Source organism: Carassius auratus, chromosome 36 (assembly GCF_003368295.1).
Source record: "Carassius auratus strain Wakin chromosome 36, ASM336829v1, whole genome shotgun sequence".
NCBI lineage: Eukaryota > Metazoa > Chordata > Actinopteri > Cypriniformes > Cyprinidae > Carassius > Carassius auratus.
Window position 1 is genome coordinate 12,778,121 of NC_039278.1, and position 12,436 is coordinate 12,790,556.

Genomic DNA, 12,436 nt, shown 5'->3' on the forward strand with positions numbered 1-12,436 from the left:
AAGCTCTAGTTCATTAAAGCAACTGTTCATTTGACATCTGCATGTGTTATCCTCATATAGATTTAGTTTAATTATTGGTTTTCTGATTTACTTGTAGATTCGGATGAATCACCTGTGGCTAGAGAGAGAACAGTTATCATCCATGCCAACCCACACAAGTCACTATGGCATGAGGAGCTCTCCCTAAGTGGCCGAGTATTGCACACCAAGGACTCTGGCTGTCAGACAGATGACTTCTTGATTGCAGCTCCATCCCGGAGGCGTATCCGTGCTCAGAGGGGTCATGGAATTCCAGCTTCTCTCTCACACTCCACTGGAAACATCACTTCCCTGCCAGATCGCTCTGATAATGTGTATGCTGCAGCATCAGCCACTCGTATTCGTTCTAGAAGCCTACCACGTGAGGGTGGCCGGCTTCTGGATGAGGATCAAGATGACAGTGATGATGATGATGATGATGATGATGATGATGATGATGATGATGAAGAGGAAGATGAGGAACTCTCTCCATATGAAACTGAAGACTTCCTACCTGTTCCAGGACAGAGAATTCCAAAGGAAGAAGAAGAAAGTACTGATGACCAGGCCATGCCAGAGCTACAGTTTGGAAGTCTCAAGCATATGCAACATCCAGAGAGCCCTGACCACACATGGATTGAAAGAGGCAGATCCAGGCTCCCACGCAAAGTTGACATGGGTAGCTGTGAAATTTCCTCCAGCTCTGATACTTTCAGCAGCCCCATCCACTCTGCCTCCACTACAGGAGTGCTTGGCAGCCAGATGGACCATAAAGAGGATCACCAGTCCTCAAGTGGCAACTGGAGTGGAAGCAGTTCCACTTGCCCATCACAGACATCTGAAACTCTACCACCTGCTGCCTCTCCTCCCCTGACTGGATCCTCACACTGTGATTCAGAAATCTCCCTTAATACTGGGTCCCATGTCATTGATGACACCACTGGCTTCATAATTGATCCCTACCACATTGACAAGCCACAAGGACAGGGGCAACGATCTAGTTCTTTTACCTCATCAGCCACTGATCAGATGGATGATGCAGGGGTTAGCACTGCTAGTGATGGTGAGTGGAACTTCGCTCAGGACCAGCAAGATCAGCCCTGCCCCCAAGACTTCAGCCCAAAGCATTCCAGAGAGGATGAGAGTGGCGTCAGCTGCCCCAGTTATTCTAGTGGAGAAACTTACGAGAGCTTCAATGACCAAGTATCCGCTAGGAAATCTGAGATGCACTACATCGTTGACACTGAAGGATTCTATTCCTCCATGCACTTTGACGTTGGTGTTAAGAATAGCAGAAGCTACTACAACTATGCAGCCATTGACCCTGACTGTGGCCCAAGTGGAAATGTAGCAACTGGCATGGGTGAATTCCCTGAGTCAGAGTACAGAGCCACGAGGACACTAGGCAGACCATGTTTCTCCTTAAAAAAACCAAAGGCCAAGCCACCACCACCAAAACGTAGCTCTTCATTAAAGGAAACAAGCAGTGCTGTGAATATTCTAGAGCAGAACGAACCAAAGATTACTTGTGAGTTGCCGCTGCCCTTGTCTTCCAGAGAGATGAAATTGCAGCTGGATTTGGCTGGTTCTGCAGGGCACCTTGAGACTCCAGGTCTTGAGTCACTTGGTGCATGGGGAGTGGAGAATGTCAGGGACATACTTGACTGCTCCTCTCCATTCAGTTCCTCGGACACACATTCATTCAAGGACGAAGGTGCTGTGCAAGCAGACTATGCAGACCTCTGGCTCCACAATGACTTGAAATCAAATGATCCATACCGGTCTCTGTCTAACTCTAGCAGTGCTACGGATACAGCTGTTATTGAATGCATCAAGTTACCAGAAAGTGCAGAGATGCAAGCCTGTGAACCCAGGTCCAGACCTACTTCCCCAACTCTTCCTCCACCTGAAGGTGAGTTCAAGTTAGCTTCCCCTGAAAAGCTGATAGGCTTGGCATCCCCTTCCAGTGGATATTCTAGTCAATCTGAAACACCTACATCTTCCTTCCCTTCAGCTTTCTTCCCAGGGCCCCTTTCTCCAACCAGTGGCAAAAGGAAACCCAAAGTCCCTGAAAGGAAGTCCTCACTTTGTTCCCTACAACAGCCACAGCTTTCAGTCCGAAACCCAGGCATTTCCCCCAGGAGGGAAACTGACTTCCATGCCATACCGCCCAGTCACCTCGACCTAAGTGCTCTTCACAGCAAGCACTTTCCCCACAGAAATCAAATGCACATCATACACCAGAATAAGCAGAAAGCCGCCATAGCTGCAGCTGCTGCTGCAGAAGCTCGCAATGCAGCTGCTTCTGCTGCTGTAGAATCTCGCACTGCATCTGCAGCTTCTACTTCAGAAAGTTCAACAAGCACAGTAACTAGCTCAGCCCATTTGGCCATCACTCCAACTGTTCTTAGATCAGTTCAACTGCGATCTATTTGTAAAACAGCTGAAGGAAAACAAGGGTATGATCTGGCCAGTGCAAATCCAGTAACTCGTCCCAAGTGTCCCACATTAATAACTGAAGCCCCATCCTCTAGCAACAGGCACACCAGGAAACCACCAGCCTACAAACCCCCCGTGGCACAGCTCTGTGAATCACAGGTTCCACCAAACATTGTTCTTCCCCAGGAGGAAGTGAAAGTAAGACAGGAAAGGCTTGGTCCTGGTACTTACTGGGCAATGACTGCTTTCAGACCTCCTGTAGATCCTACTCCTGAAAAAGAAGATTCTTCGACAAGGTCATCTCAAGGTCCTGAGCAAGAACAGGACAGCAGAATGTATCCAGATGTGCAACTGACATTGTCACCAGAGAGACTAAAACAAGATCTAAATCAACTATTGCGGCCAGACCCTTCAGCACATCCTGTATGTTTGGCCAGCACAATGCTACCCCCTGCTTACAGTGAAATACAGAGGAGCAATTTTGTACTGTGCAATAGTCCTGACAAAGTGCCTGTTTCAACTCAAGAGGCATCGCACACTTACACAATCAGCGATGTACAGGTCCGAGATGAGGATTATGAGACATCAGGTGTCACAACCAGAAGTGCCTCAAAGGACATTAGGGAAGAAGGGTCAACCCCAGACACAGAGGACTACTTCAGCAAGGGTAATTGTCCTGTTAAAAAAAAAACAACTTAAAGGGATAGTTCACCCAAAATGAAAATTGTGTCATTAATGACTCACCCTCATGTTGTTCCAAACCCTTAAGACCTCCGAGTCATTAATGACATAATTTTAATTTTTGGGTGAACTATCCCTTTAACAAATGTGATTGGTTTATTGTACCATGGCTGTAGTTAATGATAACTAGTACAGTAAACATACCTTGTCAGTGTTTTAAATTAGCTTCTCAAGTTTCTTACATACTGTACAGTAGTTACATGACAAAACAAACTCCATGCATTGTTGTATAAATGCTTTGCATGTTGACAGAATCAACTCCCAGTGACAATTCAACCTCTTCTTTGACTGATGACTCTAAACCTGATGATGATGATGTTTTCCCATCCCCCAACAAACTACGCACAACTGAAGATCTGTTTGCCATGATACACAGGTATGCACAATTGTTTTACATTCCCCTGCACCGTTTTGTGTCTCATTGTCATGTTCTATATGTTTTACGGTTTTGTTGATATCATTGGACTACAGGAAGTGTATTTTTATGTGACATAATACACTGTCTACCAAATTATTTCAGATCTAAAAGGAAAGTGCTGGGACGTAAAGACTCTGGGGAGATGAGTGGAAAAAGTCGCCCTGGTGTAGCACCTGCAACCGCCCCTGCAACCGCCCCTGTCAGCAACCCTACTGTATGCCCGGTCACCCCAGCTGCCTCAATCCCTTCAAACAGCTCCCAACGAACCCCGGGACCCATCTACAGGAGTGCCAAAAAGTCCAGTACATCCAGTGAGGAGTTCAAACTCCTGCTGCTAAAGAAGGGTAGTCGCTCAGACACGAGTTACCGCATGTCTGCTACAGAGATCCTTAAGAGCCCAATCACACCCAAGACTCAAGGAGAGCTACTATTAGAGGTTGCAAGGCCAGAGGAGCCCTCCTCACTTCTACAGGATTCCACTAGCAGTGGCGATCCACTTCTAAGCCAGTTCCCTAGGGCCAACAGTGAAGGATTCTCCCCAAAAACACTTACCATGTCAGCTGCCTCCAGACAGGGACGTTCCAGAATTCCACCTGCAGCAAATAGCAGTCGCTATAGCACACGGAGTCGGCTGTACACTGCCCCAATGCAGGCCATATCAGAGGGAGAGACGGAAAACTCAGATGGAAGTCCACATGATGACCGCTCCTCTTAGTGGTATTATAAATTTTTTAACCACTTATCAAAATCATAAACCTTTTATAATATGAAAGCATTCTATTTGAACTGAATGAGAGTGATGTTCACATATTATGATCTACCTTAGTTTTCTCCCCTGATGTTGGTGGTTTGAAAAAAAAAAAAAACGGGTCATTTGAAAACATGGAATGGAAATTACATAAACCATGCTTTTATGCTCACAAAATGAGATGGTGAAATTAGTTGTAATTCTTTAAAGGGATAGTTCACCCCCCCAAAAAAGATGTTTATCTGCTTACCCCCAGGGCATCCAAGATGTAGGTGACTTTGTTTCTACAGTAGAACACAAACAAAGATTTTTAACTCAAACTGTTGTAGTCTGTCAGTCTTATAATGTAGGTGAATGGAAATCACAGGTAAAACATTAAATGAAACAAAAACACATAAACAAAACCAAATTAAACCCTGTGGTCTGTGATGATACAGTGATGTGTAAAGACACAAAATGATCGGTCTGTGCAAGAAATTGAACAGTATTTATATAGTTTTTTACCTCTGATTTACAAAATGTCTGAACTGTTAAAACTCTCCTGATCGCGTCCTCCTGTTCTTGTTCTCAGCAGCAGGCGCTTGAGGTGTCATCTTCTTGTTCCTGCTTTATGGGGGATTGCAGACTTATAAGTGCATTACCGCCACCTATCTCTCAAATGGAGCATTGACATTCCCTAACTGAGATTGTAGATAGTGTCAGAGATAGGTGGCAGTGAATCAGAGGTAAAATAAAACAACAACAATATAAATACCGTTCAGTTTCTTGCACAGACCGATTGTTTTGTGTTTTTACACATCAGTGTATCGTCACAATCCCCCAAACATACACATTTGTGTATGTTTTTTTGTTTTGTTTTATTGTATGTTTTAGCCTTGATTCCCATCCACTTACATTGTTGCATAGACCGCAACGGTTTGAGTAAAAAATACTTGGTTTGTGTTCTACTGTAGAAACAAGGTCACCATCTTGGATGCCCTGGGGGTAAGCAGATAAACATAACATTTTCATTTTTGGGTGAACTATCCCTTTAACAAGATACTAAAAAGGTAACATTTTAATATAGAAAACTATTATTTTTACATCATCCATCACAAATTTACATGAATATGTGGAAGCTTTTCTAAGGACAATCGCACCATGGTGTGCAAGGTGAAAGACTTCTGAGAAAAAGAAAGCTAGAAATGTTATGAAAATAGTTCTAATAATGGACTGTTTTGTAAAATCATCAGTTCTTTTGCACTTAATTTGGTTAATTATACCTTGAAATATACAACCTGTATGTACTGTTAAATAACAAGGCAAGCGGACAAAATCAATCCCATTTTAGTTTTTAGTTTAATGTAATGTAGTGGGATGTGTAATGTGGTGTGTGTGTATGTGTGTATGAGTGACTCTTCATGCTGTTTGAATCTCAAATAGTCAGAAAGCATTACAACAACGGTTACAAAAACTAATTTGTTTACTTTTCTTCATAGACCCAAATTGGGTTGTGTACTTTAGTCACAATTCAGGTGTCACCATGTACAGTATGTTAACCAACAAACAGAGACAATTTTTGTGACTGCAAAAGAAATGACGACCTCAATCTCAATGTATTCTGTGAATACCTTTAAAATCAAGAATACTGTTCATTTGAAGAATAACGGATTCACTTTTAAAGTGAAACTTCAGTCTGAGGTCTTCTTGGAGTTCAAAACTCATAGAAATTAGCTAGATTTGTGAAGCCTACACTGTGCCACTGAAGGGAAGGTGACAAGCTGTGAAAAGATACATTTTTGGTCATCCGTCTCTAATAAGCGCTCTTTCACCATGGTCGTAATTCAGTTTCTTCATCCTCTGTACAGCATGCAATAAAACACTAGAACATGTCACATCTCCACTTAAAATGTATTTCCACCTTGACTTGAATTTGTTGAGTATGTGCTTTGTTCAGTAAATGTACAAAATGTATAAGATTTGTTGAAATTTGGAGTTATACGTCACTGTATACACAGTTTGAGCTTTTTCCCTTAAGTGGAGGAACTGGACAATCTAATCTAACGAGGCACTATTCATGTACAGCTGAATTTTGAAAGAACAGACTGAGGCATAAGAGGGTGTATGGGGCCATTTTGTTTAAATGATGAGAGAATTATATTTAGGGATTCATGTAATGTGAGTACTGATATATGTCAACCTCTGGGATGTAGATAAAAATGACTGCAAAAAGGCAGCAGTGGTTCATTGCTCATCTGTATATACATGGATGATTAACATAATATTTCAGCCTTTTTTCTGAATTGTTGTTGATTTGTCATGTACTGTCATGTCCAAGAGGTTTAAGAAATGAATTCTTTTTGTTTTATACTGGTAGAGAATACTTCCAGAATATTCTTAGACACAGAACTAACAAATATTTTCTCATAAAATAGGAGCTGCAATTGTGCCATGTCTTTTTTGCTCCTTTAAAACAACCCTGTCTGATGGTTGTCCCAATTCGCTGTGCTTTAAAACTACAGAATTTTGGATGTATAGAGTTTTTTTTTTTTTTTTTTTTTTTTTGGTCCATGCTATAGAAATAACCTATAAAATCTTCTTTTAGATTGCAACATTTAATAGAAAAAAAAGTATTTTTAATTATGGGATATTTTATCCAGAGAATTATTTTGTTAATAAATTTGGAAAAGAATAACAATAAAGCTTTATTTAAATAAAATAATAAAAAAAAATCATATCAGGGGTGTATCAGCCAATGATGAAGATACCGAACTTGTAAACTTTTCTAATTAGCTGTAAACTTGCATTCTGAGCATATAAGTTATTCCATATGTTACACACCTGTAGTTAAATGTTTTGGTGCTTTGAATTCTATACCCAGGCCATATTCTCTCATAGTTGCCATTGGGGGTGGGGGGTGGGGGGATCATTGACATCATCAGTTTTCCTTTCATACTATTCTCTCTGTGTTTGTGATGCAATTGCAGTCATGAAAACAACACTCGTGACAAAATTCTCAGATATGTAGCAGTGATTGTGTCTTTTGTTTTTATTTCTATTTTCACAACACAACAGTAGCAACATTAGAAGAATCAACCTAGTTTCCTGCAGTGAAGCTAACCAGTCAGTTTAGGCCTTATTTTCAAAATATAAAAAAAAAAAATGAAGGGAAATCACAGTTATCTGAATAATAGCTATTTTACCTCAAATGCTTTGGATTGTTTTAAACTGCGACATAGTTCTATACAAAAATGATCATCTATAAAGAAAGAATAAATATGTGACAGGAAACAAAAATACACTACATAGTTATTATGTGGGTTCCTTCTTTGTGACCGAAATATCATCAATCTGTCTTATATTTCTGTTTTTTAATTTTCTTGTTGAAATTCTCTGCATTAATGGAGAAGCACAGTCTTTTTTGCCAAAGGGGTTGAAATGTGTACTGATGTAAAAAGAATTACAAATTACAATAAAACAAATAATTGATCAGAAAGTGAAAATGTCTAGAGATAAGATGCATCTCATTCAGTTACAATAAACAGGAAACAAATCTCACTCTGCATACAAACTTCACTTCAAGAGATTTGAATCCATTTTGTATTTTTGTAAAAACATGTACATATAATCTTTTTAAAGTAAAAAAAGAGAAAAAGACACTATTTCATTTTTTAAAATGTTTTAAAAGTTTACATTAATTCCAAGCCTTTGTATATTTTTGAGCTGTGCGACTCTCTCAGTCCTGTATTTATTTTTTAAGTAAACATTGTGGGAATTCCATTGTAAATTTGAACCATTTCTTGCCAGCTCAAGTGACTGCTTAGTAACTGTGTATAGAGAAAGCCAATAAATGTGACTGCATTGAAAAATAATTGTGGATGTCTGTAGTATGATTTATATATTTACTGTATTCATTCAGAATTTGATAAAAATGTAAACCTCACATAATTAGTAGAATCAAATAATCTAAGCTAAGGCAAATGTTGTGCATTAATGTCATTTTTAGTTACTGGTAAAGATTTTTGTGTCATAAATAGTGAGAATACATCACGAAATGTATGTACAGTTGGACCTACGGTTAAAAATATTTCAATGTGGCTTGACACTTCGCAGTCACAATGAAAAAAAAAACATTTTAAATGTATTTAAAACAAAGCTATAAAACGTACATACAGTAAGAAATACTAATCGGTCAGTTTTAAGCCTCTTAAAGGGATAGTTCACACAAAAATGAAAATTCTATAATTAATTACTAACCCACAAGTCGTTACAAACCAGTAATATCTTTGTTCATCTTCGGAACAAAAATTAAGATTAGATCTGAGATCTTTCTGATCGTCCAAGGTGACCAGATTTCTGAAATGAAAACCGGGGACATTTTCTAGTTCAGTGGACAAAATATCTTTGAAATCTCACTTGCGATTATTTACAAATGAAAAAAAACAGGGACAATATATTAAAAATAAAACAATAAATATGAGAATATATGATAAATGAGACTGTATTTAACAAATATTTGTAACATTTTCATGAACTGTGAGTATAAAGTAATTTTTTAAAAAAATAATGCTTTTGGAAATGGAACAGGATATATGGAAAATAACAATAAATTATTATTTAGCATTTTAGGCTAATTTTGACCACAAAGTAAGTGCTTTCTGCAAGTGTTAATTGTTTAGTTTATTTTTTTTATATTATTCATAAAGTTGTAACGGCAAAAGTTTTAGGAATGTTTAATACCGTGTGTAAAACAATACCACAACCTTATCTTGTGGACTTGTTATAAAGTGCGCACAAACATTATTGTGTTCCTTTAATATGTTTAGTTAGTATGTGACTACCTTAAAAGACAAATAATTTTAGATAATTGATGATAATAGCACTCTGCTCTCATCCAGGTTCTACATAGCTAAAGTATCTCGCAGCGCCCTCTGCAGGTGAAAGTGATCGTTGTTTTGAATGTGCTGTAAAATGGTGACATTTCCGGGGACAACTCCAGTCAAATGGGGTCGTCTGGTGACCCTACCATAGATAGCCAGAGTTCTCCACATAATGCCCAGAAAGGTACCAAGAACTTCGACAAAACGGTCCATGTGACATCAGTGGTTCAACCATAAGTTTTATGAAGCTATAAATAAATAAAATGAACTTTATTCAACAATTATTCTCTCCTGAGTTTCCATCTACCGACATTCAGGAGAGTACCACAACATATGCACATGCTTTCCTCTGCTCGTAAACAAGGCTCAGCGCATGTTTACATCAGCAGCATCACTAGCATGAGTCATGTCACTCTCGATAATGGCAGTAGATGGTAATTTTATCATAGCTTCTTAAAATTACGATTGAACCACTGATGTCAAATGGCCGTTTTGTCGATGTTCTTTGTCGATGTTCTCCTGGGCATTTTGTGGAAGGACTTGTTGGTACTCGTAATCACGGTAATTATGATATGGCGTGAACGCACCTTAAGAATGTCTATTCTAGGGTAGTTGAAAAAGTTTGGACATTTGTTTTGTGGACTAAGACCTGTTGATAGAAATTCCGGAGAATGCCACAAGAGGAGGCTATTTCTCCATGAATAGTCTTTTTTCACAGACACTAACGTCCCAACATCTCAACACCCGTAATTCTGTAAGTTCTATTTTATATGTAAAATATGCATATTCGTTCAGACAAGGAACCACACCACCAACACACACACCACCTGCCTCACTGCTAGTGCAAGCACAATAGTAGTCCCGGCCCGCGCGTGTAGCCTGTCAGATACCCCGGCGCAAATCAAATTACAGCGTTTCTTGTACTGTCGTCGTGGCCGTTAAAATCGATCCAAATAGCAGTGCAAAGATACAAATAGCAGTTCAAAGGAGCTTTCTAAATATTAGTGGGGACAAATTTGTCATCTCAAAATATTGATAGGGACTAGTACCTAGTGTCCCCCCCTAAACCTACGGCCATGGATCCCAGTGATAAGCGAGTTCTCTTGACATGCACAGTCAGCCTTCAGTTTTAAGGTTAAGCAACAATGGAATTTCGAGGGCAGTTCGCTTCAGTTAAATCCATAGACAGTAAAAGAAATGGACACAGCGACCCCATTGGAACTCAATTGAGACAAGTGAAGCCCATTTTTAGCATTTTTTTTGCACTTCCGTTTCTGACACGCAGACTCAAACGAAGCTTGACGACGTCAGCAACCTGTCTGACAGATGTAAATCTTCTAAGTGGCTGTGCGTGCAAACTGCCATCGTTAATCTTGCAGAGACGGCGAGCTTGAGCGGGGAGTTATTTGTCGTGAGTGAGCAGGAGTAAGTATTCTGATTAATTATTTTGTATAGTATTTTAAAATGTAACGCCAGTACACCGTATTAAGTTAATTGCCTGCGAGCTTCTCCTCCTGTCTGTACGGTAATGCGACAGAGAGACGAGTGGTTATGACGCAATCGTTAGCCTATTTTTTACAAAAACTGTTTATACAGGGCCATAATGTAACATAGAAGGTAATGGAGCCCTTTATACATTGTCATGTATCTTTAGAAATAAATAATGGACAAACGGAGTCTTTAAATGCCTCAGATGTAAAGTTATTCGCTGTCAAAGTGACGCCAAAATGAATGGGGGTCAGTGGGAATGCTAACGCAAGTGAAGTTCTGCTAAAAGATGGCAGCCCCCACCCGACTTCAACTTCCGGTCGAGTTCCTTGCCCCCTGGTTAAATCCAGAGCCATCGTAGAGCTGCGACAAGCTTCGAGCTCGCCGCGCGGTCACGTGGGTGCATTACACTGCTTCATGATGCTATAGAAGAACCTTTTGTCTAAATGGGTCCATAAAGAACCTTTAACATCTGAAGAGTGTTTCTGTTTCACAAAAGGTACTTTGTAGTGAAATAAGGTTCTTCAGATTATAAAAAGGTATGCATCTTTAAAGAACCTTTGACTCAATGGTTCTTTGTGGAACCAAAAATGGTTCTTCTATGGCATCGCTTGAAGAACCTTTTGAAGCACTTTTATTTTTAAGAGTGTAGTATGGGTGAAAACCATTTTTCACTCAAAGTAGCAAATTTCTTTGTTGATCTTAAGATTCCTTGTAGAGCAGAATCTATAAATTGTTTGGTCAGTCAGTTGTTGACAAGTCAGTCGTTGAATTCATCCATTAACATGGAATGCAAAAACATTATTATGATGCAAAATATTTCTTTTTTTCCCCCAGGAACCTATAGGGCTTAACCACAAGGACGTTTTAGAAATTTCACATTTCTTACTGTAGAACCTTAGGGTCTTATGAGTCTACAATGACAGACCAAACAAAACAGGTAAAAAAGCATCAGCTCAACACAGAAATACCAGATGACAATGGATCAGACTGTTCCAATCTCACTTACAAAGAACAAACAAGAAAAACTTAACCTGAATTTAATCATTTTAATGAATACTGAGTGAATCTCACTCTCAAAGTGGCCACATCTTTGCTGCAGTCTATCCTTCTTGAAAATAGGCCTGTTGTACTGCCTGTTCATTTACAAGTTAGCTTTGGGTTCGTCACCCCAGGTTGGTGAGGCAGGTATATCTCCCTTGATTTTGCCAGCTTCAAGCAAAGCCTCCATGCCACTGGTCTTGAATCAGCATTTAAACTCCCAACTTCAACCTTCTTTACGCTCTTGTCCAGTTTTCAATATCCAGACAAGCACTTTGCTTGAAAACCTGCTTTTGTGTCAACCAGAAACTTTGGTTTACTACACAGACACACCAGTGTTTCAAAGCCCTGGAACTGCAACATGTTTGCAAGATCTAATACCATCTCTGAGCAATTGTGCTTTGGCAGAGTGTGAAATGACTGGTCCAAAACAACCAGTCCCTTTCAATTTGAATTTCTTGCCACATGAAATTGAGCAGCCCACTAACACACCAATGATCTCACTGATCCCACCAGGAACTTTGTTGGTGCCTTATCCAATTTTGCTTCCATTACCAGTGCCTTTTCCCATTCCCTTCCCAATGTCTGTCCAAATCCCTTTAGTTTAGACTCCAAAACTTTCACCAAAACCTCAGAAACTGGATCTACGATTGATTCTCTTGATTCTCTTGCTGTACCAATAGC

General features: G+C 39.6%; 1 protein-coding gene across 4 annotated transcripts in view; it reads left to right on the forward strand.

The window, feature by feature from the left end:
• The window catches only part of LOC113055295 (Nance-Horan syndrome protein-like), a 46,117-nt gene extending 39,221 nt beyond the window's left edge, over nucleotides 1–6,896 (forward strand). For 3 of the 4 annotated variants that reach the window (XM_026221477.1, XM_026221478.1, XM_026221480.1), the window contains 3 exons: nucleotides 98–3,124; nucleotides 3,451–3,574; nucleotides 3,719–6,896. In XM_026221477.1, the coding sequence (XP_026077262.1) occupies nucleotides 98–3,124; nucleotides 3,451–3,574; nucleotides 3,719–4,331 (3,764 nt within the window). In that variant the 3' untranslated portion in view covers nucleotides 4,332–6,896. The remainder of the gene's footprint in view (nucleotides 1–97; nucleotides 3,125–3,450; nucleotides 3,575–3,718) is intronic. The other variant, XM_026221481.1, reaches the window with a different exon arrangement.
• Nucleotides 6,897–12,436: the final 5,540 nt, after the last annotated feature.